This window comes from Anomaloglossus baeobatrachus, chromosome 5 (genome assembly GCF_048569485.1).
Source record: "Anomaloglossus baeobatrachus isolate aAnoBae1 chromosome 5, aAnoBae1.hap1, whole genome shotgun sequence".
Classification (NCBI taxonomy): domain Eukaryota; kingdom Metazoa; phylum Chordata; class Amphibia; order Anura; family Aromobatidae; genus Anomaloglossus; species Anomaloglossus baeobatrachus.
The window spans coordinates 361621441-361649042 of record NC_134357.1 but is presented as its reverse complement, the minus strand read 5'-3'; the positions used below and the strand labels follow the sequence as shown (position 1 = coordinate 361649042).

The 27602-nt window shown below is 45.6% G+C and overlaps 1 protein-coding gene across 1 annotated transcript; it reads left to right on the top strand.

Annotated features, from left to right (window-relative positions):
* The first annotated feature begins 7551 nt into the window (after window positions 1-7551).
* Window positions 7552-27573, top strand: LOC142311478 (uncharacterized). Its single transcript, XM_075349951.1, has 4 exons — window positions 7552-7603; window positions 13055-13165; window positions 23899-23974; window positions 26879-27573. Exons 2-4 carry the CDS (start codon window positions 13064-13066, stop codon window positions 27556-27558), a joined length of 858 nt encoding a protein of 285 aa, XP_075206066.1. The 5' UTR covers window positions 7552-7603; window positions 13055-13063; the 3' UTR covers window positions 27559-27573.
* The last annotated feature ends 29 nt before the right edge of the window (window positions 27574-27602 follow it).

Here is a 27602-nt window from a genome sequence, read left to right as displayed (position 1 = left end):
TGGCTGCACCAAATTTGACATGCATTCAAGAGCTGTGTCTCCAGCACAGCTGAACAAGGTGTGTAGTTAAGCTATTTCTCTCTGTTGTCAGCCAAATTCTCATTTGTCTGGTACCATGAAATAAAAAAAAAAAAATCACTAGTTGTACCAATTTGTATGGGATCACATTGACACCATGGTAAAAGACAAGGTTTAAAGCTTTGTCTCTCCTACAGCACTGGTATGGCAACCAACCTGCACGCTGCATTTGCATTGCAGGGGGCCAATAGGTGCTTGGAATAGCACATCCCAGGACAGCTGTCAAAGACTTGCAGCATTTAAAGCGTTAATAGCTTAGTGCTAATCTCTGCTTTTACCGGGAGATGAATTGGTCATTGCTGATTGACTACAAAAGTGATGTCATTTCGACAGTGCTGCAGACAATCACTAAGCTGTTCGTTTGGTGGTCAGGAACTGAGTATTCAGCTCTATTTATTGTCTATAAGGCCCGTTTCACACATCTGGCATTTTGCCGGATCCGGCACACTCCAGTACATTGTAATACAGTACAATGGCATCGCGGCAAGCTTCGGTCACATGCTCCGGTCACATGACAGCAGAGACCGGAGGTTACCGCAATGCCACTGTACTGGAGTGTGACGGATCCGGCAATCCAGAGAAATGCTGGATGTGTGAAACGGGCCTAACAACTAGGAGGAGATTTAGGGCTTGATTCCACCTGCGCATAGGTTCTGATGCAAGAGCATCGGAAGCGATATGCTAATGACCCTCTACAGCGTGTGTCAGCCGAGGGTCATGCGACTGTGATCCGATCTTGTGATCAGATCAGAGCAGCGGAAAAGAGGGAGGGAACACTTTCCTCTTCTCCTCTGCGGCCTATCTCTGCGCACATCGCAATGGGGTTGGATGATATGCAAGTGCAGTGCGATGTTTCACACGCACCCATAGGCTAGTATGGGGGTGGTGAGCCGAGACTCGCTGCAAAACGCAGCATGCTGTGATTCATTTTTCATACTGATATGGCATGAGAAATCATTTGCAGATGGACACTGCCCCATAGTTTTGCACTAGAGTGAGAGCAATCCGATGTTTTATCAGATTGCACTCGTCCCCGCAAAACACAAGTGGAATAAAGGCCTTAGCTTGAGAATTTTTGGAGTCTGTTTTGTTTTCTATATTTGCCCCCAAAACAAAGAATCCGTGAAGCACAGGGGAGTAGAGATGGCGAACCGGCCGTGGTTTGGCTCGAATTCGGTTCGTCGAACGGAGGTCTCGTTCGAGTTTAGTTCGGCGAACGTTCGACGAACCGAACTCGAACCGCATAGGAAACAATGGCAGGCAATCACAAACACATAAAAAAACCTAGAAAACACCCTCAAAGTTGTCCAAAAGGTGACAAACAACTCACAACACAACACAAACACATGGGAAAGTGACAAGGACATATACTCATGCAAAAACAAAAGAGCTGGACAAGGAAAAAGAGGAGGAGACACAGATATAGGCATGGCACGCCCTTCTAAAATCATGTAAAACACCGCAAGGTGACTCCAAGCGGAGTCTCCCTTTTTTCCAAAAATTGGGCCCCACACACACCCACCCCTTCAGTGGCAGCACTTGTGCCCCAGTTGTACACTTCACAGCTAGATTTGCATCAAGCACCTTCAAAAATACGCCATCCTTAACCGTCCCCAGGATGACACCGGGGTAGGTAGCTAAGTCTTTCCTGATCCCAGCTCTGTTCATCTTGGATCATTTTTAAAAACAATGTAAGCAAGGGTTACTCCAAGTGGAGTCTCCCTTCTTTTCCAAAAATTGGGCCACACAGACACCCCATCAGTGGCAGCACTTGTGCCCTAGTTGCAAACAGGATGTTTTGATTTGCATCAAGCACATTCCAAATCCACAAGCATTTACTCTCCCCAGGATGACACAGGGGTAGTAAATTCCTTGTGGATCCATGACTTGTTCATTTTGATGAACGTTAGTCTGTCCACATTGTCACTGGACAGACGCGTGCACTTATCTGTCAGCACACACCCAGCAGCACTGAAGACACGTTCAGAGACAACTCTGGCAGCTGGACACGACAAAATCTCCAAGGCGTAACTGGAGAGCTCTGGCCATTTTTCAAGATTTGAAGCCCAAAATGAGCAAGGCTCCATTTGCAAAGTAATGGCATTGATGTTCATTTGGAGATACTCCTGTATCATCCTCTCCAGCCGTTGACTATGTGTCAGACTTGTTGTCTCTGGTGGCCTTGCAAAGGAGGGTCTAAAAAAATTATGAAAAGATTCAATAAAATTGCTGTTACCAGCACCAGGTACGGTGCTACTGGTGCGGGTAGACTTTTGAAGATGACGAGACCGTCCCATGTTTGTCAAGTTACAACTGGGAGTTTCACTCCGTGCACCACGGTTGTTTGGTGGAAAAGCCGAGCTAAGATCGAGTAACAGCTTCTGCTGATACTCCTGCATACGTGCGTCCCTTTCTATGGCTGGAATTATGTCACAAAATTTGGACTTGTACCGGGGATCTAATAGTGTGGCAAGCCAGTAGTCATCATCACTTCTAATTTTGACAATACGAGGGTCATGTTGGAGGTAGTGCAGCAAGAAGGCGCTCATGTGTCTTGCGCAGCCATGCGGACCAAGTCCACGCTGTGTTTGTGGCATAGAGGTGCTAACCGTTCTTTCTTCCTCTGACATCTCCCCCCAACCTCTTTCAACTGAAATTTGACCAAGGTCTCCCTCATCCGCTGAGTCTTCCATGTCCATGGACAGTTCGTCCTCCATTTCTTCATGTTCTCTTTCACCTTCCTCAACATTTCGCCTGCTACCATGCGCCCTTGTTGATCCCTGTCCCCCATGGTCCCATGCCTGCCGCGTTGGTGATGATAAACGTCTGGACCTTGGTGATGTTGTTGTGTCTTGCGCATATGAATCCTCCTGTAGTTCCTCCCCTTCCTGATGTCTCACCCCCTGACTCCGAATAGTGTTTAGCGTTTGCGCCAGCATGTAAATGACTGGAATTGTCATGCTGATAATGGCATTGTCAGCGCTAAACATATTCATCGCCATGTCGAAACTGTGCAGAAGGGTGCATAGGTCCTTGATCTGAGACCACTCCATCAGGGTGATCTTCCCCACCTCTGCATCTCGTTGGCCCAGGCTATACGTCATGACGCATTGCACCAGGGCTCGGCGGTGCTGCCACAGTCGCTGTAACATGTGGAGAGTCGAATTCCAGTGTGTCGCCACATCGCATTTCAGGTGATGAACCGGCAGGCCGAAAGACATCTGGAGCGATGCAAGTCGCTCAGCTGCGGCGGTTGAACGGCGGAAGTGAGCAGACAGTTTTCGTGCCCTGGTCAGAAGGCCATCTAGGCCGGGATAGTGTGTTAAAAATTGCTGGACAGCAAGGATCAACACGTGAGCCATACAAGGCACGTGTGTCACCTTGCCCAGGCGAAGGGCCGCACCCAGGTTTGCAGCATTGTCGCACACGGCCTTACCAGGCTGCAGGTTGAGTGGAGACAACCATTTATTAAACTCAGTCTGCAGAGCTGCCCACAACTCAGCCGCTGTGTGACTCTTATTTCCAAGACATGTCAAGCTAAAGACCGCCTGATGCCGTTGCGCTCTGCTGCCAGCATAGTAATGAGGGGTGCGTGATTCCTTCTGCGCAGTGAGAACGCTGGTGGCCTGACCAGGCAGGCTTGGGGCGGAGGTGGAGGACCCAGATGAGCTGGAGAAGGCAGAAGCAGTGGCGGAACTTGGACAGACAGAGGATTGACACACAAGTCATGGGGACGGCAAGACTTGTGCAGCAGACCCTTCACCATCTATCACCATAGTTATCCAGTGCCCAGTCAGCGACATGTAACATCCCTGTCCATGCTTACTGGTCCAAGTATCGGTGGTGAAATGCACCCGTTCACACACAGAGTTTCTCAAGGAAGCGGTGATGTTGTGTGCGACATGCTGGTGTAGCGCGGGCACACCTTTCTTATAGAAGTAGTGGTGACTGGGCATCTGGTACTGGGGCACAGCGACAGACATAAGGTCTCTAAAATCCTGTGTGTCCACCAGGCGGAAAGGCAGCATTTCGGTAGCCAAGAGCTTACAGAGGGATAAAGTCAACCTCTTAGCTTTGTCATGGGTCGCAGGAAATGGCCTTTTATTTGTCCACATCTGAGGGACAGAGATCTGGCTGCTGTGTGTAGACGGTGTTGAGTAGGGTGTCCCTGGAAAAATGCAGGTTTGTGAGGAAAGTGCAGGCGTAGACATGATGTTGCCTTCATCCAACGTTGGTGCTATCGATGTATGAGAGAGCTGTACACACTCACTTGTTTCCCCTTCCAAACCAACTGACGACCTACCAAGCAAACTGCCTGTTGCGGTTACAGTGGTGGAAGTTGTGCGTGGAAAACCAGGTGTGACAGCTGTCCCCACAGTCCTAGAAGATGAAGAGCGCACGGATGCACTGGAAGGGGCAGGCGGTGGATGGTTCGCTTTGCTAGGCCGCATTGCAGCACGGTGAGCTTTCCACTGGGAAATATGATATTTATTCATGTGACGATTCATGGAAGAAGTTGTCAAACTGCTGAGGTTTTGCCCTCTACTAACAGAATCACGACAAATTTTACAGATCACATAATTTGGGCGATCTTTTGCTATGTCAAAAAAGGACCAGGCTAGGCAAGGCTTAGAGGGCATGCGACCTGCTGATCCACCCCGACTAGTGCTCAGAGGCACAGTGGTGGCTGAGGATGCAGTTGTAGACGTGCTACCAGTACTCCGACTCTGTCCAGGAAGGCGCAAGGTAACTTCGTCGTCAGTTGCATCCTCCTCCACCGTCTCTGTTGACCTCCTCGAGGGCCTGACTGTGGGTTGACAGTATGTGGGATCTAGAACTTCCTCATCAATTGTTGTGTTTGCACTCCCCTCACCCTCAGACCGAGCCTCTTCTTGCCCTGACCGAATATTTAAGTTGTCATCCCAATCTGGTATCTGCGTCTCATCGTCATCAGTATGTTCCTCATTGTCTATTACCACAGGTGTTTCAGTTTGTGAATAAGGGTCAACATTATGCTCAGAAACTTGGTCATCACAGCCTGAATCTGAGTCACAAAGGTTCTGGGCATCACTGCAGACCATTTCCTGGTCTGTACTCACTGTAGCTTGGGAGCAGACCTCTGATTCCCAGGCTATAGTGTGACTGAACAGCTCTACAGACTCAGCCATCTCAGTTCCACCATACTGTGCAGGGCGGATGGAGACTTCAGAGCTGTGAGAATGCAAGTGTGATTGGGCTGACAACTGAGAGGACTGGTGTTTTTTGGATGCGGTAGTTGAGGTGGCGGAGAGGGCACTTGTTGGACCACTTGAGATCCATTCAAGCATTTTCCTTTTTTGGCCATCATCTACCTTTGTTCCAGTTGTTCGTGTCCGTAAAAAAGGGAGCACATCGGATTGTCCACGGTAAGTAGTAGACATCTTACTTTTGCTGGAAGATGGTCTATCTTCAGCAGATGTTAATGGAGCTTTGCCACCTTCCCCACGGACAAACCCTTTTTTTCCTTTTACAACACGCCTCTTCCCCTTTCCACCAGCATCTGTCATTTTGCCACTCATTTTGATTGCGACAAGATTGTGCACTTAAAATGTGGTAGTAAAAATTGAGAGGTGGGTAGATTTCAGCGGTGGTCTAGCTTTATTATCAGCAGAATAAACAACAATAATTATCCCTGACAATGCAACTACGGCCCTTAAACTGGCAGCAGTGTTTGCTAGTATAATGGCTTAGTAACAATGAGTTTGAGTGTGCAATGCAGGCAGACGTGCTGCAAATATCTTTGCACTAGTGGGACTATACAGAAGTCCAACAGCCACGTTTAGGATGCCACTAAGTTCACTCAGTGTTTGCTAGTATAATGGCTTAGTAACAATGAGCTTGAGTGTGCAAAGGGCAGGAGGGTACAGTGGCAGGGATGTGGGTCTGGGTAGAGGAAAGGAAGCCTCCCTTTCTATCCCTCCTAATGGGGAAATGCAGCGAGGAAATCCCTGACCTTAGCTACACAGACGCTGTCATCTTGTGTAGCTGTTAAAATCTGTTTTCACGGACCTGTCACCTATGGCTCTGACCGTGCCGGTATTAGCCCTTAGAAGGGCTGAAAGAAACTTCTATCCCTATTCTGTATAGCGCTGTGTATAGAGCGTACACAGCAGTATCGGAGACAGGAGCTACGCCGGCGGTGACTGACACCCAGACACTCGTTTTTATAATGCAGGGACATGTGACATGGACATCCTATCACACATGCCGTTGCTTCTCTGGCTAAAAGTCCACTTAGCTGTGTGTGTGTCTGGGATTGGCTGACATGCTGACCCGCCCCACTACACGCGCGCGCTTAGGGAAGGAAGACAAGGAAGAAAAAAAAATGGCGATCGCCATTATCCCAGCAGCAGTGATCTGAATGCGCTGTTCCCGCACACTATACACTGAAATTTCATAATAGTGTGAGTCACAGAGTGACTTACACTATTACAGCGGAAAGCCAGCTAGTAATTAGCTTGTCTTTTTGCTACTAGAACCGTTCTCGAACGTATCTAGAACTATCGAGCTTTAGCAAAAAGCTCGAGTTCTAGTTCGATCTAGAACAGCCCCCAAAATCACTCGAGCCGCGAACTGGAGAACCTCGAACCGCGCTCAACTCTACAGGGGAGTCCTTGGCTGGCAATGTCACCTTGCCATGTGTGTGTTCTCCCCATGTTTGAAGCAATGGAGGAAACACCCAGGTAACGACTTCCTAATGTGGACTTTAGATTGAGCCCCAAATGCTATTTTATTAGTAAGGCCTATACCTTTCAAGCTAATTACTCCCACTTTTATCAGTGATTTTCTCATCTGCTAAGTAAATATACATCACAGAGCTTCTCTATACATTACAATGTTGGGGTCACCCTTACATAATGGGGGTCTGGAGTTCTGACTGCATGGTTTCTCGGGGTCCTCTGGTTCTGGTGGCCCGCTGTCACGGTTTAGGCTGGCATTCTCGATTACTCTAAGGGTATGTTCACACCAAGTCATTTTGTGGGGTCTTTGAAGTGGATATTTACTAAAACTTGGCAGTTTCCACTCCAAATGCTTGGCAGAAAGACTCAGTGTGAACACACCCTACTGTTCTGGTGGCATTCAGTCACTCTTTAGGATGGCACTCTGCTCTTGTATTGTTTAGCTGGCACTAGCTATATGGATTTCTGTCCTTATCTCTGCGCAGTTCTCTATGTGGTTACACAACGCACTAACAGCCTCCATATGTTCACACTACATTTCTTGCAGCCTCTGCCTGTTACATGATAACATGACCAACATGGATAACTACAACAAGGGCTCCTCTGCCAAAATAATCGAGTCATTGGAGGGGTTTATAGGACTTGTAGTTTAATTGTAGCGGGACAGTACTATACTGTATGCGCGCCATGACTACATTTCCCAGAGAGCTTTGCGGACGGCGCTGTTGATCACGTGTTTCAGAGTTGGCCAATCAGGTGACACTGCCTTTTGTCTGCTTCCTAAGATTTCGGACGGGAAGATACAGGTAGGCTTGTACTTGTCTGACGAGGGAGTGTGAGTAAATAGCGGGTGTCGGCGCTCACACTCACCAGTGATGATCGGGCGGCCGGCTGCTGCCATCATACACAGCGCCGTGCACATTGTCAGCTCTGTCCCAGTAAATGCTGCAGTTTACCGCTGTTATACAGGTGGCATCGGTCTGTATGAGCCGCACTGGGATGTGTGGGGCGATCCGATTACTGTACATTATATACCGTTCAGGGATTAGAGGACTGGCGCACATTTAAAGGGGATCTCCATATAGAGGTGGGGACAGGAAATCCAGACATGGGGAAGTAAAGCCACCCCACCGGATGACACAGCCCCGATAATTAAGGCAGGATTGGTGGAGATGCCTCCAACTTTATAAGACCGGTCAACCAATTGGGATTTTGTATGCCAAGACACGCCTCTAACCTCTCCCAATCCAGCCAACCTATTATCACTGCAAATTGGGGGGCGGGAAAACAAGGGGTGGCATCATGTGCAGAGATCCTCAGAGTACACATCACATTCCATTGGCTACAACACTGGTCTGTGGACGCTACGCGGGAGTGGGAGCACCGCATCTTAGGCTACTTTCACACATCCAGTTTTAGCAGTGCGGCTCAATCCGGCTCAGAAACCTATGCAACGGATGCGGCGAAAAAAAACTGATCCGATGCATACGTTTTTCCCATGTGGCCCATCCATTTTTTGACGGATGCGGCTTGATACTGAGCATGCACAGGTCAAAAAACCGCGGCCGGATGCGTTTTTTGCCGCAGGACGCCGCATCCGGCGTCCATAGGCTCGCATTGTAAATCGCACCGGATCCGGCGCGATGCGTTTTTTTTTCGCTGCACTAGAAAACGTGCCAGGCTAGGTTCCATCCGGCCGCCGCATGGGCTAAATATGCCGCATCCGGCAAAAACTGGATGCAACGCAAGGAAATCCGGCACAATACGGCACTAATGCAAGTCTATGCGGGAAAAACCGCAACCGGCGGAAAAAAAACGGTTGCGTTTTTTCTGCAGAGCGCCTTATTGTGCCGCACTGCAAAAAACGGATGTGTGAAAGCAGCCTTACATGCCGGCAACTGCAGCTTGTCTGATTGACCGGCCTGGCATGACGTCATCGTTGTGATACATATGTGACCTCCTGCCAAGCCATCAAATAAAAAGAACTCCAGACGTTGGTAGGTCCATGGCGACACAGACCACTGACTGGAGGGTGTGGGATGTGTGCATAAATATGCACCAGTTCTACTACTGAGAATAAGGTCTCTGAAAACAGCAACCTCCTGCCTGCTGTAAAGGGGTTAACATAGATTATCAACTCTCCACCAATAGGACCAGTGTGGAAGCCGCTAATATCATCAGAACACGGGACATGTATCCTCTAGCCCAGTGTGAGAGCTGCCGATATCAGAACACGGGACATGTATCCTCTAGCCCAGTATGGGAGCCCTGATATCATAACACGGGACATGTATCCTCTAGCCCAGTGTGAGAGCTGCCGATATCAGAACACAGGACATGTATCCTCTAGTCTTGTGTGGGAGCCTCCAATATCAGAACACGGGACATGTATCCTCTAGTCCTGTGTGGGAGCCTCCAATATCATAACACGGGACATGTATCCTCTAGCCCAGTGTGAGAGCTGCCGATATCAGAACACGGGACATGTATCCTCTAGCCCAGTATGAGAGCTGCCGATATCAGAACACGGGACATGTATCCTCTAGTCCTGTGTGGGAGCCTCCAATATCATAACACGGGACATGTATCCTCTAGTCCTGTGTGGGAGCCTCCAATATCAGAACACGGGACATGTATCCTCTAGTCTTTTGTGGGAGCCCCGATATCATAACACGGGACATGTATCCTCTAGTCTTGTGTGGGAGCTGCTGCTATCACAACACGGGACATGTATCCTCTAGTCCTGTGTGGGAGCCCCGATATCATAACACGGGACATGTATCCTCTAGTCCTTTGTGGGAGCCTCCAATATCAGAACACTGGACATGCATCCTCTAGTCTTGTGTGGGAGCTGCTGCTATCAGAACACGGGACATGTATCCTCTAGCCCAGTGTGAGAGCTGCCGATATCAGAACACGGGACATGTATCCTCTAGCCCAGTGTGGGAGCCCCGATATCATAACACGGAACATGTATCCTCTAGTCCTGTGTGGGAGCCTCCAATATCATAACACGGAACATGTATCCTCTAGTCCTGTGTGGGAGCCTCCAATATCAGAACACGGGACATGTATCCTCTAGTCCTGTGTGGGAGCCTCCAATATCAGAACACGGGACATGTATCCTCTAGTCCTGTGTGGGAGCCTCCAATATCAGAACACGGGACATGTATCCTCTAGTCCTGTGTGGGAGCCTCCAATATCAGAACACGGGACATGTATCCTCTAGTCCTTTGTGGGAGCCTCCAATATCAGAACACGGGACATGTATCCTCTAGCCCAGTGTTTCCCATATTCCACTCCCTCAACGTATCTTTTCAGGGTTTCCTTAGTATTGCAGGTATTGCAGATGAGAGAACCTGTGGAAATTTCTGATGGCATGATAATAATTCCCTCATCTAGGCAACACTAAATGCCCTGTCATACACAGAGATAAATCTGCGGCAGATCTGTGGTTGCAGTGAAATTGTGGACAATCAGTGCCAGGTTTGTGGCTGTGTACAAATGGAACAATATGTCCATGATTTCACTGCAAGCACAGATCTGCCAAAGATTTATCTCTGTGTGTGACGGGTCTTAAGGAATCCTGAATTTGTGAATTATTCTGGGGCACGAGGACTGGAATTTGGGAAGCACTGCTCTAGCCTAAGACCATGGCCCTAAAAATACGAAGGCATTCAGTTGTCTTTGTCAGTGCCATACTGTGAGTTGTACTGGAAAAACAAGGCTGGTCCCTGCAGGCATTGCCCCAAAACTGTCTGGACATGAACAGAATACATGGTCCTTACATGTTCATGCACACACTTATGGCCCCAAAGGGACAAACCCAATAATAAAGGTTATGCACATGGGCCTGGAAATGCATTGAGGGCGGGATGTACAGGACCACGAATACATCAGCCCATCCTCAATGCACCAATATTAATTTCAATAACTAAGCCAGACCCACTTTTCTGTCTGCATCGGCCATGAACGAGAATAGGGATGACTTGGCTATTGCAATGAACCTGTCAGCCAGCCCCCTTCATAAAAAAAAATTGATAACAATCCAACATGGAAACTTTCCCTGAAAGTGGTGCTGCCAGATCCTGAAAAAAAAAATAATAATTTACTTCCAGTCATTAAAGCAGGAGAATTACACTTACCGAGTTTCCCTGTCACACTGCTTCCTGGTCCGCTCATTAACACTTATAGATATGCAGTGCTTCCCCTGCCTACCCTCTATGCCGGCATCTGTGATTGGTTGCAGTCCTGATTTCCCCGCCCACCCTTTGTGCCAGCGTCTGTGACTGGTTGACCTCATATGAGCTGTCTGGGTCAAAACGTGGAGTGTAAAAATAAATACTTGGAAAAATAAGGTAGGGTCCCCTGTGTATTGATACCCAGCACAGATAAAGCATACGGCTACAGGCTGCAGCCCCCAGCTGTGTGCATTATCTTGGCTTACAATGGCCCCATTCAGTTTTTTTAAAATTATTTAAACTGAGGGCAACATGGGACCCGGCTGTGAGAAGCGGTGACTGTAGTCAGGTCACTGTAGGTCAAAGCCAGGTTCCCATGGTTCCAAGTGTGAACCCGCTGCCAGATTGCTGAACTGTGAGACATGGCCGCACAGCAATCCGGCAGAGGGTTCCACTTTCACTGAGAGCAAAAGGTGAAACTTTCACTAAGGGCAGGTGGGAGTCCCCAGTGTGATCTCCGGTGACCTGACTGCCGGATTGTTGGACTGCTGTGGCACCGTGTTCCACAATCGGCAGTCAGGCCACCGGAGGTCACACTCTGGTTCCCCGCTGTCCTCAGTGAAAGTGGAACCTGCTGCTGGATTACTGTGCAGCTGTGTCCTGCATCAGATAGGAGGTTCCACTTTCACTGAGAGTAGCGGGTTCAACATTCACTGAGACCAGCAAGGAGCCCTGTCAACTCCGGTGACCTGATTGTAGGACTTCTGTGGCACCATACCCTGTAATCCAGCAGCGAGTTTACACTTGGCACCGTGGGAACCTGGCTGTGACCTGACTGACGTCACTCCTTCTCAGTCGCATCCCACGCTGCCCACAGTGTGTCCCAGAAGCTGCAGTGAATGGTCGCATTTTCCATTACTGTCACCTCTGAATGTAGCAGTGCCGGGAACGTCGTGGGACGTCGTGTGGATTACGTCGGACCTGCGGGGGTTAATAAATTGGTGAAAGGTTTTTTTTTTTTTTTTGTTTTGTTTTTTTACTTACAGGGTTGGTAATGGGGGGGGGGGTCTCATAGACACCTCTCCATTACCAACCCAGGGCTTGATGGCAGCTGTCAGTTATGACTTGTCAAAAATGACATCAACCCCATGTATTAGCCCGATTGCCACCGCACCAGGGTAATCGGAATGATCTGTGCAAAGCTCTACCTTTGGTGCATATATTGGATGCATCAATTGTGGGGTGGCTGCAGGCTGCTATTTTTAGGCGGGGGGGTCCAATAATCATGGGCTCCCCAGCCTGAGAATATCAGCCTATCTATCTTGGCTGGGTATCAAAATTGTTGGGAACCGAACGTCGTGTTTTTGTTTTTCTGTACAATTATTTAAATTATTTTAAATAAGCCGCATGAGGTCCCTTGTTTTTGATATACAGCCAAGATAATTTACACAGCTGTGGGCTGCAGCCTTTAGCTATCTGTTTTAGCTGTGCTGGGTATCAATATATGGGGGGCCCCAGATAGCTAGTGTGAGGGCAACCAATCACAGAGAGTAGGGGGGGGGAGCAGTGAATATGCATGAGATCTAAGGATCGGACCAGGAAGCAGTGTGACAGCTATGCGGAAACTCAGTTAATATAATTTTCCTGCTTTAATCCATGTAATACTCTGACAACCTTATTCCCAGAAACCAGCTGTGTTAGAAATGCTTCCAGTCATCTTCCCCATGCTGTTCCCATTCAGTTTCAGCACTTTTCCCTCCATTGCACATTTTTACAGCCATCCCTGACCTACTTCCAAGGTCCTCTCGTAAAATTATTTGAGTTTCCCATTGACTTGCGTTGGGTTGGCTATTCGTGACAAATACACAAATAGTAATAATTATTCGGCTTGGATAATCTGAACCCAAATATTTTACTATTCGTCCATCTCTTATCGCTACGTAATAATACTGCAGGGCCCACCACCCATCTGTTGATTGTTTCCCTCGCTTACTACATAACATCACTCTTACTACATAACATCACTCTTACTACATAACATCACTCTTACTACAGATCTGTTGCTTTTCTTTACAGCTTTTCACTATGTCTGAACAAGGAAAAGAAAATGAATCTTCTCAGTATTCAGCATTGGGTCCAACACATCTCATCAAAGCGGTGCCAGCAAGCCACGATATGTCGCTCAACGTAAGTTAGAGAGAATGGGTCGTGATACGGAATCGGACGCTAAGTTCTTTATCTCCATGTGGTTACCCCAGTTAGCCTTATTCACACATTCCTGTGTATTTTGCTGCCTCAAAAAACACAGAATGGTATTCTTACATGGTTTATTTTGTGTTTTTTTTTTTGTTTTTTTTTGTTTTATCCATCTTCGGTCCTTGTGTCCACTTATGTCTTGTGTATGTTTTTTGTTTTCTCATGCAAGAAAAACACTGACGTGAGTCAGCGGGAACTACCAGAAGATCTGTATCAGAGCATCTTGACATGGTAGATTAATTGTGCCAATATCAGCAGTAAATCTGGTACCAATAAAGGAATTTTTCATTATTTTTATATTGATGACTTAGCCTTAGATTGGATCATCAATATCAGATTAGTTGGGGTCCTACACTAAAGGCCCCGTCACAGTAAGCAACATCGCTAGCAACATCGCTGCTAACGAACAACTTTTGTGACGTTGCTAGCGATGTTGCTGTGTGTGACATCCAGCAACAACCTGGCCCCTGCTGTGAGGTCGCTGGTTGTTGCTGAATGTCCTGGGCCATTTTTTAGTTGTTGCTGTCCCGCTGTGAAGCACAGATCGCTGTGTGTGACAGCGAGACAGCAACAACTAAATGTGCAGGCAGCAGGAGCCGGCTTCTGCGGAGGCTGGTAACCAATGTAAACATCGGGTAACCAAGAAGCCCTGTCCTTGGTTACCCGATATTTACCTTTGTTATCAGCCTCCTCCGCTCTCACTGTCAGTGCCTCTCACTGTCAGTGCCGGCTCCTGCTCTGTGCACATGTAGCTGCAGCACACATCGGGTTAATTAACCCGATGTGTGCTGTAACTAGGAGAGCAAGGAGCCAGCGCTAAGCATTGTGCGCTGCTCCCTGCTCTGTGCACATTTAGCTGCAGGACACATCGGGTTAATTAACCCGATGTGTGCTGTAACTAGGAGAGCAAGGAGCCAGCGCTCAGTGTGCGCTGCTCCCTGCTCTCTGCACGTTTAGCTCCGTGCGGTGGTAACCAAGGTAAATATCGGGTTGGTTACCCGATATTTACCTTAGTTACCAAGCGCAGAATCTTCCACGCGGCGCTGGGGGCTTGTCACTGGTTGCTGGTGAGCTCACCAGCAACTCGTGTAGCGACGCTCCAGCGATCCCTGCCAGGTCAGGTTGCTGGTGGGATCGCTGGAGCGTCGCAGTGTGACATCTCACCAGCAACCTCCTAGCAACTTACCAGCGATCCCTATCGTTGTTGGGATCGCTGGTAAGTTGCTTAGTGTGACTGGACCTTAAGACATCCACCATCGGTGATGAACAGACATACATGGCATTTGGCAGCTGTTTAGTGGTTGGCTATACCTGCAGATTAGCTTCTTTTCTAAAGTTGCTGATCTGCAATACCCTATATTGGCCACTAAACAGTGTATGACACTGTGGTGTTCTACGCTTATATTAGGCCTCCACCGACGATCATAGCAGCTGATTGCCCACCCCAATATTCTGCTAGTGATAGATCATCAAGTTTTAAAGTCATCCTCGGGATAGGGATAACCTTCCAAGTACCATGACTCCAGAGAACTCCTTAATAGCCCCGGCGGAATGGAGCATATGTCGATCATGCGCACCACCACTCCATTCATTCTTAATGGGAGCCATGGAGACTGCCGAGCACTGCGCTCTGTTGATATCCAGCACTCCTATTAATATGGGTAGAGAGACAGTGCACATAATTGACCTCTGCTCCATTCAGCCAGGGCTCTGCTGAGTCCCTGTTCTCCGGATCACTGGGGACTACAGCAGTTGGACCTCAGCGATCGGAAAGGTATCTCCTATCCCGATAATAGGGCATAACGTTTAAACTTGAACGCCCCTTTTAAGGTCTCTTTTTAATAAGTTTTAGAAATGTTGACCTTTATTCATAAGATGAAGTTAACGATTTTCTGTTTCAGAGTCCTCATGACAACACTTCTGTTCCTGGCAACTTAGATTTATAGGGCTAATGGTACTTATAGCCAGCAGTTCAGAATCCAGCTTTTATATTTCTAGAGCAGGTAAGAAAATTGGTGCAAGAAGTAGAGCAACTGGTAGATTTGTTACAGAGAGGAACAAAAGCATTCTGAGATTTCAGATGATTTTAATGGTATTTACACTTTTTTTCTCACTTTTTTTGTTTTCTAACATGACCAAGCAATTCCCTTCAGATTATGAGACTGTCATCGATCCCTCGAAACACATGTCACCATCTTCTATGAGCCCACAAACCGCTCAGTGTGTGCAATCCTGTAGGAGAAGACCGCTCTTGTTTCCTGAGAATCGCACATGTCAGAGATCAGGGTACCAATCTGAATTTCAAAAAAACATGTGGGATCTCTTAGGCCACGTGCACACGTTGAATATTTGATGATTTATTTTTTTTTTACACGGCTGTGGAGTCTGTAATCCAAACCTCTGACTCCTAATTTTTCCTGACTCCAACTTCGACTCCCTCATATATGGTTCATGTTTAAGTGATTAAATTTACTATGGTAAAATGGTAACACTTAAACAATACAATGTAACTCCAAGTCAGTCACACTTCTGTGAAATCAGCCTGTCCTGTTATGAAGTAACACTGACCTGAATCAATTTCTTTTGCTGTTGTGCAAATGGAGCAGACAGCGGGTAGAAATGATAGGCAATTAGGGAGACTACCCCTATAAAAGAGTGGCTCTGCAGGTGGTAACCACAGACCAATTCTCAGTTCTCATCCTTTTTGGCCATTGTTTTGGTCACTTTTGAATTTTGTCATTGCTCTCACCCCTAGAGGTAGCATGAGGGGGTGTCTACATCCCACAGAGGTTGCAAAGGCAGTGCAGCTCAACCAGGAAGGCACAGCAATGTGATTTGTGGCAAGAAAATTAGCTGTGTCTATCAACACAGTGTTCAGAGTATTGAGCAGATACCAGGAGACATGGAGGGGGCTGTAGAAGGGCAATACCCCAGCAGCAGGACTGCTACCCCCTCCTTTCTGAAAAGATGAACAGGAGAATCAGTGCTAGACCCAGCAAACTGTCCTCCAGCAGGCCAATGATATCCATGTGTCTGCTCAAATTATCAGAAACCAACTCCATGAAGGTGGTATGAGGGCCCAGCGTCCACAAGTGGGTGTTGTGCTTATATTCCAACACCGTGCAAGGCGACTGGCATTTGCCAGAGAACACCAAGATTGCCAGATTCGACATCAGCACCTCGTGCTCCTCACGAATAAAAGCAGGTTCACACTCAGCACATGTGACAGACGAAACAAGAGTCTCGAGATTTCGTGGAGACCGTTCTGCTGCCTGCAACATCCTGCAGCATGACTGGTTTGGCAGTGGTTCAGTAAAAATGTTGGGAGGCATTTCTTTGGAGGACCGCACAGCCCTCTTTGTGTTAGCCAGAGGTACCTTGACTGCCATTAGGTACTAGGATAAAATCTTCCCTCAGACCCATTCTGAGACCATATGCAGGCGCAGTGGGCCCTGGGTTCCTTCTGATGCATGACAGTGCCAGGCCTCGTGGCTCAAGTGTGTCAGGAATTCCTGCATGATGAAGACATTGATGCTATGCACTGGCCTGCCTGTTCCCAAGACCTGAATCCAATCGATCAGATCTGGGACATCATGTGTCGTTCCATCTCCCAATGCCATGTTGCACCACAGACTCTCCAGGAGTTGACTGATGTTATAATCCAGGTCTGGGAGTAGATTACTCAGGAGCATTCTCAGGCATTGTATGGAGTTCATACAGGCACGTGGAGGCCACTCACGCTACTGAGCCTCATTTCCTTGTCTTGAGGCATTTCCTCTGAAGTTGGATCAGCCTGTAATTTGATTTTCCACTTTGATTTTCAGTATCATTCAAATCCAGACCTCCAAGGGATATTAATTTTGATTTAGAATGATCATTTTTATGCTTTATTGTTCTCAACGCATTCCACTATGCAATGAATAAAGATTTGTAACTGGAATATTTCATTCATTAAGATCTAGGATGTGGTATTTTAGTGTTGCCTTGGAATTCACTATTGGAATATAGCTTTTGAATGCAAACTTTAATAAATTGTAAATATGCAATACACTATGCAGGAAGTGGGTAAAAACCAGTTTTCAACAAAACTTTACGGAATTACATTTGTGCAGTCTATGCATTTGTTCTGAGAAATGGTATCCTCCATCAGATCCTCCTTCATAGGTTACTTCAAATCTATTTATTTTAAGGCTGGAGAGAAACGTCTCTACAGTAACTTGGGTTGGTGGCAATGCGCTGAACACATGGGCAACATCTCTAACAATATTTGGGTATCAAGGAATTGCTTCATGCAGTCAGTTTTAATGAATGGTTGAACTCTTCTACTTCTTTGAGAGCAAGTGAAACATTTTGCTGAAATATGGTCAATCTGTTTGCTATGGGAGTGGAATCTTTTTCTCTGAGGCAACGCTCTGCCTGCTCCATGTCGTGCAAATACTTTTCAAAATTAAACTCCTCATCTGATTAGGCTGAAGAAACAGCAGCATTGGAAGACCCAACTCCTCATCTCATGAGATATGCAGCAGTAGCCCTAGATGACAAGTCCTCTTGCTCTTGGCCATCCTGTAGCTGCTCATCCTAACTGCTACTTCAGAGCTTCTTTTCCTTTAGTAACCTGTTTATTATCCAGCAATATATGATGACTTGGGTCCACATAAACAGCTGCCAGAAGTATTGTACTTTCTAATAGCTGAGTCTCTCTCTGTTACTTTGAAGCAGAAATGCCATCTGTGATTTAACCTCCCCTTTGGGACATGCAAAACAGCAAGTTCTTCCACTCCTTTATGAAAATGTCATGAGTTAAATCCTCAGGTTGTATGTATGTATGTATGTATGTATGTGTATGTATGTGTATGTATATGTGTGTGTGTGTGTGTGTGTGTGTATATATACAGTGCTGGCCAAAAGTATTGGCACCCCTGCAATTCTGTCAGATAATACTCAGTTTCTTCTTGAAAATAATTTCAATCACAAATTCTTTGGTATTATGATCTTCATTTAATTTGTCTTCAATGAAAAAATAAATAAAAATTGTCATGAAGCCAAATTGGATATAATTCCACACCAAACATAAAGAAGGGGGTGGACAAAAGTATTGGCACTGTTTGAAAAATCATGTGATGCTTCTCTAATTTGTGTAATTAACAGCACCTGTAACTTACCTGTGGCACATGGATTAATGTTGACTCAACCTCTGTCCTGTGTCCTTGTGTGTACTACATTGAGCATGGAGAAAAGAAAGAAGACCAAAGAACTGTGAGGACTTGAGAATCCAAATTTTGAGGAAGCATGAGCAATCTCAAGGCTACAAGTCCATCTCCAAAGACCTGAAAGTTCCTGTGTCTATGGTGTGCAGTGTCATCAAGAAGTTTGTTCACACACTGCGTTTTTTACCTGCGTTTTTGGTGCGTTTTTGCTGCAGAAATTTCTTGAGAAATTCTTGTAATCTTTCTGCAGACATTCCCCAGCCAAACCTATGGTAAAAAAAAAATTAGCTGTGCACACAATGCGTTTTTTTCTTAAGAAAATTCTTTCAGTAGATTTTCTTAAGAAAAAGAATGAGCATGTCACTACTTGTCTGCAGCTAACTGCGTTAGTTACCATAGATAATAGCACAATAACGCAGGGAGCAACCAGCGGTAAAAACGCACCAAAAACGCACCAAATTGCGGTAAAAACGCAGGTGCGTTTTTGATGCTTTTTTTTAACGCAGATGCGCTATTCCTCCACTCTCAAGAAATTTTCTTAAGAAATTTCTTAAAAATCCTTTTTCTAGTGTGCACATAGCCTAAAGCCCATGGCACTGTGGCTAACCTCCCTAGATGTGGAAGGAAAAGAAAAATTGACGAGAGATTTCAACGCAAGATTGTGCGGATGGTGGATAAACAACCTCGACTAACATCCAAACAAGTTCAAGCTGCCCTGCAGTCCGAGGGTACAACAGTGTCAACCCGTACTATCTGTCGGCGTCTGAATGAAAAGGGACTGTATGGTAGGATACCCAGGAAAACCCCACTTCTTACCCTGAGACATAAAAAAGCCAGGCTGGAGTTTGCCAAAACTTACCTGAGAAAGCCTAAAACGTTTTGGAAGAATGTTCTCTGGTCAGATGAGACAAAAGTAGAGCTTTTTGGGAAAAGCCATCAACATAGAGTTTACAGAAAATAAAAAGAGGCATTCAAAGAAAAGAACACGGTCCCTACAGTCAAACATGGTGGAGGTTCCCTGATGTTTTGGGGTTGCTTTGCTGCCTCTGGCACTGGACTGCTTGACCGTGTGCATGGCATTATGAAGTCTGAAGACTACCAACAAATTTTGCAGCATAATGTAGGGCCTAGTGTGAGAAAGATGGGTCTTCCTCAGAGGTCATGGGTCTTCCAGCAGGACAATGACCCAAAACACTCTTCAAAAAGCACTAGAAAATGGTTTGATAGAAAGCACTGGAGACTACTAAAGTGGCCAGCAATGAGTCCAGACCTGTATCCCGTAGAACACCTGTGGAGAGATCTCAAAATGGCAGTATAGAGAAGGCAGTCTTCAAATCTCAGGGACCTGGAGCAGTTTGCCAAAGAAGAATGGTCTAAAATTCCAGCAGAGCATTGTAAGAAACTCATTGATAGTTACCGGAAGCGGTTGTTCGCAGTTAACGAACGCAAGGAATGTCCTTAGACCAGTGGAAAGCTGTGCTTTGGTCTGATGAGTCCAAATTTGAGATCTTTGGATCCAACCACCGCGTCTTTGTGCGACGCAGAAAAGGTGAACGGATGGACTCTACATGCCTGGTTCCCACCGTGAAGCATGGAAGAGGAGGTGTGATGGTGTGGGGGTGCTTTGCTGGTGACACTGTTGGGGATTTATTCAAAATTCAAGGCATACTAAACCAGCATGGCTACCACAGCATCTTGCCGCTGCTATTCCATCCGGTTTTCGTTTAGTTAGACCATCATTTTTCAACAGGACAATGACCCCAAACACACCTCTAGTCTGTGTAAGGGCTATTTGACTAAGAAGGAGAGTGATGGGTGCTATGCCAGATGACCTGGCCTCCACAGTCAACAGACCTGAACCTAATCGAGATGGTTTGGGGTGAGCTGGACCGCAGGGCGAAGGCAAAAGGGCCAACAAGTGCTAAGCATCTATGGGAACTCCTTGAAGACTGTTGGAAAACCATTTCCAGTGACTACCTCTTGAAGCTCATCAAGAGAATGCCAAGAGTGTGCAAAGCAGTAATGAAAGCAAAAGGTGGCTACTTTGAAGAACCTAGAATATAAGACAGACATCAGTTGTTTCACAGTTTTTTAAGTATTTCATTCCACATGTGTAAATTCATAGTTCTGATGCCTTCAATGTGAATCTACAGTTTTCAGAGTCATGAAAATAAAGAAAACTCTTTGAATGAGAAGGTGTGTCCAAACGTTTGGTCTGTACTGTGTGTACAGCCCTGTTTTTGGGGTTTTTTTTAACCTCCAGTATTTGGAAGCTAAAACCAGGAGTGTGTGATAAATACAGCAGTGGTGGCCATGTTTCTATTCTACTTTTCCTCTGATTGTTCCCCTCCTGATTTTGGTTACAGATTCTGATGTAAAAAAAAATAAATCACCAAATTCTCACCGTGTGCATGTTGCCTTACACAGTCATGTTTGAACATCAATATCCCTTTTATTCTACAGACACGAATGTAGATCACTATTCTTTTTGGGTTAGATTCTGTTGTGCAAGAACTCACTGTGCAACTTTGTATTTTATTTGAAATTGAGCTTTTACACAACTGAGAAGGGAGAAAAATGAAATATTAAAATATTGCACAGCATAGCAAGCTATTCATGGACATATGAGTTGGTAACCTGCATGTAGAAAAGTGGTCCTAGACAGCTAGAGCATAGACTCGGCTTTCACCCCTGATTGTGTAATTCTGCTAATGAAAGTAATTTAGAGAAGTGTAAATGCAGTGGAAGTTCCTACTTCATGAATCTAGTGTAGTTTCTAGCCAGAGGAGAAAGTTAAAGGGGTGGTCCGAATGCAAAAGTACATTTCATTCTAAATCCCTATGTGATGATATTTTCTAATATTCTTGTTTTAAAAATTCCCTATCGTTCCTTAACTACATTAACTGCTATTCTATTTTTTTTCTATTTCCTGTCTTATGATGATTCGTTTAAGAATCCTAGTGCATGCTGGGATACTGAAAATAAGTGTCATCAAGGTCAGAGTCTGGCAGTGACCGCAGCCTCTGACCCCCTCCCTGAAACAGAGCGTTATGACAATTGTTTCAGGGGCTGCTGTGTCCCTCCCTGCGCTGTGCGATCTGCACAGTGATTGCGTCCACTCTATTGACTGCTCTGATCAGAACTAATCTTCCAGCAACAGAAAGGTGTCCATACCCGGCATGCAGGAGACCAGTGACTTTACCAGCGGGTGCGGTGCTACTCTCCTCCATGCCAGGTATAGACACCGCTCTATTGCCGGCAGATTATTACTGATCTCCGCCAACAACAGCGCGGATGCTGTCACTGTGCAGATTGCCCAGCTCAGGGAGGGACAAAGTAGCTTGTGAAATGAGCATCAGTGATAATTCGTTTCAGGGAGGGGACAGAGGCTGCGGTCACTGCCACAGACCCTTCCCCCTGAGGACTCGTCTTTGAGTATCCCAGCATGTACCGGGATTCACAAATGAATAGTCATCGGACAGGAAGTAGGGGGAAAAATAACAATAGAATAGCAGTAGGTGTAGTTGGGGAACGGTAGGGAGTTTTTGATACAAGTGTATTAGAATATAGCTTATTATAGATTTTGCACAGAACACTTGGTGTGCAGGAAATCACGGACATGTAAATGACCCCATTCACAATTATAGGTACAAGTGTTATCCAACAAAAACACTTATGGGTCTCATAAAGATATCCGTTCTTTGCGTATGAGTACGAAGTGCCATTTAAAGGGAATCTGTCAGCCAGTTTTTGCTATGTAATAAGGGAATAGTAGGAGATAGGAGCTGAAACAAATATTTTAGCAATGTGTCACTTATCAGGCTGTGTGCTGTTTACTTACAGTGAAAGTTTTATCATCAGGAGATTATCACTGCCTGGAATACAGTTCACGTGACTGTTAGTTCAACTATACTCCCTCCTCTGATAAGCAGCTCACTGTCACTATACACTGTACACACAAACCGGTGGTTGTGAGTGGAGTTAGATATCTGAGCTCTGTTACATCTAAAAACTCTTATTGTGTCACAACTGCTGCACCCAGTAAACTAAGTGATACATTGCTGAAATCAGGGTCTGTTTTTCTACATTATGCTCTTCTCTGTTGCGGTAGCAAAAACCGAGTGGCAGATTCCCTTTAATGGCTTGTTTAGACAGAATTCAATGTACACGAAACAATCATTAACGTGGGAGTGCTGTGCTCATAAAATATCATAGTTATCAGCAACTTATGTGCTGTTTACACAGGACCATGTGCTGCCGAGAACAATAATTTTAATACCAGCATGAACGATCCAACCAGCTGAAAAATAAGTGTTTTGCTTGTTCATCAGGGGAATGCCTGGATGTTCATAGGAGCTGATAATTGGCAAACAAGCTCTCTAGCCATGCACGTTCCTGACTGTCATCTGGCTAAATGAGTCTTTAATTGTTAAATTCTCAGCAGCGCCTCCTCAGGGGAAATTAAGCATTTTATAGTCTCACTATAAATCTATTTATTGTCTTTGCAATACAGGACATGTTCTCCAGAGCAATAGACTTTATAACTAATGTAAAAGATGAGGATCCTGAATAGATGACCAGCTCTATTACCATAGAATTCCCTAATAAGGTTTATATAACAATAGACTTTCTAAACTGGTTAATCCCTTTACATAATAAACCCATTGCCCTTCGGAATGTCTTTTCCCACTGTATTTGTGGAGTGTTTAGTTTGGGTGCCCCTAATAAAGATATCAGTCTTTACATTTTGGTCTCTCTTCTTTCAGTAAACCTTAAAGGAAACCGAATCACCTGGATTATCCTATATAACATAAAGGCAGTCCTATACTGGCACGATCAGGCTGAGTCTATTCATACCATTAGTGGTCAGCTCGGATGTATAGGTTTGAAACCCAAGAAAGTAAAGTTTATAAAATCGGCAGCTTCTTGAGTGACAGCAGCTGAGGATCAGATATCTGGAGGTGAATTCATAGTTATCCCCTCCCCGATTTACTTTTACTTGCAAGACCTGTGTGAGGTCATACCCATGTGACCAGAAGGGGCGGGCCCACCGCCAACAAAGCTGATACAACAAAGCTGATACCACAAAGCAACATTTTTCTGTTGGTATTCTGTATTCACATCTACACCTCTTAGTGCCGCTGGAAAATTTCCTCCATGCCTGTGCTGCTTCTGTCTGTGTGCTGAGACATGAAGAGCAGGAATCCATCTCTGGGTGCCATACTGCGTATGGGGGGGAATCATCGCAGCTTGTCTCCTCTCACCAATTGAGAGAGAATTGAAATTTAAATGAAGCTTTTTTTTAGAGGGGAAAACTGGTGCATAATGCAGGATACAAGTCTTATAATGGTGTGAAATGGAGTTAGTCCTCATTTATGCACAAATGGCCAATTATTCTGAAACGTTACAAGTAATAAGGATAACTATCATTTTTTTTTCTGCTTGTGTACAAAACAGGTATCCACATCTGATGCCAGTCATGAGGCAGAGGACAAACCTGTTAGTGTTAATGAATCAGCCGCTGTAATCTTAGGTGAGAATTATATTTCTTGTGTATGTTTTTCCTTACAGAGGATCTGTCAGTTCTTGTAATCCACATTAACCATTCTGGATCATCTTTGCTTAGAACTCTGAAGTATAGCACTCGCTCTCCCGGGACTCATGTGAGGTTGTGATCTAACGCGAGCCCCTCTCCCAATCATCGCCAGCTTTAATGTCCCCACTTTCAGACATATGCGTAATCAACAAGAAGTGAGCGGTTAGCCGCAGCTCTTCCTGTTGTGGTCACCACAAACAAGCAGCATGTCAATTCTTTTTGCATTTTGTCTTTGCGTTTCGGAGCACTGGCAAATCAATCCCCCGCTGACTTGGGGTCGGCTGGGGATTGATCCCTGGTATTTGGCCAGATGCTGCTTCCCATACAAAGTCCTTGGGGACCAGAATCCGGCGCAGAGGGGCAGGAGGAAGCGCTTCATACTTACCAATTCAACGGGACGGCTGTCACACTGCTCCCGCGGCCTCTCCTTCCCGGACCGCTCATTAATCTCATACATATTCATCGCTTCCTCTGCCCATTGGCGGCTGTGATTAATTGCAGTCAGAGGAGCCCTCACACTGAGTGACATCGTGTCTGAGGCTTCTTATCACAGATGCCGGTGGGTGGGTCTATATCGTACAATAAAATAAATAAAAAATTGTTGTAGGATCCCCCATATTATGATACCAACACAGGTAAAGCCCGACAGCTGGGGGCTGGTGTTCTCAGGCTGGGGTTACACAGCCTAAAAATATCAGCCTGCAGCCCCCAGAATTGCCAAATCCATTAGATGCGACAGTCCCGGCACTTTACCCGACTCTTCCCGATTTGCCCTGGTGCGGTGTTAATCGAGGTAATGAGAGAGTTAATGGCAGCTTACAGCTTCCACTAAGTCCTAGATTAACATATATTTCAACAAGACCATGGTATCAAATTAACTGCCCTCGGGTAGTCATACTGTAATAATAATGAGAAAAAAATACGCTCTCCAAAATAGAATACAAACAAAAAAGGGGGGAATGGAGATTTAAGCGTGTATAATAATAAATCTTTATTGACAAGTACAAGAACAATTATAAAAAATACAAGAGTTGGAGGAACGGACGGAGAATGAGCACTAGGGCACTGCCAAGCCAATGAAAATATAAAGACTAACTTAATCAGAAAGACATTACCATTGATCTAAATAGGTAATGACAGAAAGTGTAGCTGTGTATATAAGGTGCAACTAATTGAAATTGGCACAGGAGATCGCCAGTATGCTAACAGTTAATCCTATTTGAAACAGTTAATCCTGTTCACAACATAAACATGGAGTTCATGTGGGACAATTCAAGGCATACTATACATTAATCATTCACAAAGACAGAGGTCAGGAGCTTGACAGCCGTTTCGCGACTAAAACTGCCCGCTTCTTCTTAGAGGCCTCTAAGAAGAAGCGGGCAGTTTTGCTTGCGAAACGGCTGTCAGGCTAATCACCTCGGTCTTTGTGCACTGCTAGCCCTCTGCTAATCACTAGGTAAGACAATGCTGTAGTTTGTGAATGATTAGTGTATAGTATGCCTGAGATCGTAATGCGTGGACTGGCCGTGTGACTTTCTACATGAGCATGACCACTTCATATATTTCTATATGGCTGTCACGCTCTGGTTGCGCTGCCAGTCTGTGTGGTTTCAGATTAGACTGATGATCAGACATCTGAAAGAGCCCTTAGGGTATGTGCCCACGATCAGGATCGGGTGCTTCCTGGATGTGGCGGGTCCTGACCTGCGGCGCCGCAATTCTCCTCCGCAGGACAACACAGGAGACCGCAGCTGCTCGTGCCCAAATTTCATGCTCGGGCAGTTGTGATCTTTTTCTTCTGTTCTACGGAGGACACTTGCGACTCCGCAGCAAACAATTGACATGCTGCGTCTCGGGGAGCCGTACCGCAGATCAGTGTTCACTGTGGAAAAAACGAGCACAGTGGGCACAGGATTTCTAGAAATCCCATCCCCTGTGCTTATACTGTACATCGCAGAGTTTTGGACGCAGCTGAAGCATACTGCATTCAAAATGCTATGAAGACTGATCAAGGGCACACTCCTTTACTATTTTATTACAGTTGTAGATCTTTAATTCGCACCAAAATTTTTCAAGAGTAATTAGACTTGTTTTTTTTTCTCCCATAAATGAATGATCCAAGAAAATCTCGCATTGCACTCGGACCAATATTAGTCAATGTTGGTCAGATCTGCGAGATTGTCCTCCGCTCTTATCAGACTGAGGAAAAAATAGCAGCATTCTGCTATTGGCAGCGTGTCTCAGATTATCCACACGCAAACAAGTCTGTGGGTGTGAGTGAAACATCAGACTGCACTGACGACATCCAAGTGCAGTGTGATATACGCAGAGACAGGCAAAAGAGAAGATGGAGAGATTAATCTCCTCCTTCTTCTCACCTATACTCCAATTCCTCCATGCAATAGAATGTGAGCATAGTGAATGACACTGTGCTCACGCTCCCAGCAGAGCTTGAGCCCGAGTGTCATTAACATTTCATATCCAATGCTATACGCTAGTGTGATATTGGCCTAGGGGGGACAAATAGAGGCATTTTTCTCTAAAAGATTTTACAACTATTCTCTCCTGCAGTGATCTTTCACTCAAACTGCTAAAATCTGTCTACAGTTTTATTCTCCAATTGAATCAAATTGCAGGTGTTTCTTTAAAAAGGGTATAGAAAGCATAGTACACAGAGAAGCTGCTGAGGCTTCTAGTAAATAATGTGCTATACATGCCATATGATGGCCAGAAATAGTGGTATTCCTTATGGCCACTTTTTCTGGAACGTGTATTTACTCTAAACTCTTGTATCCCTTGGAATGACATAACCTTTCTTTTTCTCTGTTCTTTATTAAGTGCCTGATAATGAGGCCACAGACCACTTCACCGCACCTTCACTTCCAGAACAAGTGTCCGGAGTAAAAATGTCTCCACCAGCTCAAGAAGTATCCAAAAGACAACATCACGAGGAATTGCCTCCAGTCATCAATGTGGATAATTTCCAGAAGGTTTCCAGCAAAGACTTGGGTAACGCAGCTCCTACAGCTGACGTAGAAGACTTGAATGATTTTCTCATAGATGGCACAGATGCATTTCATTGCGATATTGAAGAGGAAACTAGCGCTGAGCTTGAAAGCATGTCTTATCCACCAGCATTCGATCCGCACATGAGGGGTTTGAGCGATAAGCCGTATGGGTGTAAATTTTGTACTCGCAGGTTCTCCCACAGATCAAGCCTCTATCGACATCAGAAAAGTCACTCTGGAGAAAAGCTCTACAAATGTTCTGATTGCAACAAATCCTTCACCAACTCCTCAAATCTCAGCGTTCATTCCAGAATCCACACCGGGGAGAAACCGTATGAGTGTAACGGCTGCGGGAAGAAGTTTACACGCAAATTTGCACTTGACCAGCACGTGAAAATTCACAAACAGGATAAGTTATATATATGCTCCCACTGTGGGAAGAGCTATTCAGACTATTTCTTTCTCCTGAAACATCAACAAATGTATATTCCTGACAGTATTATGAAATAAACCATGTCATATCCATGTCGTTCTTTTTTTTTTTTTTCTTGATT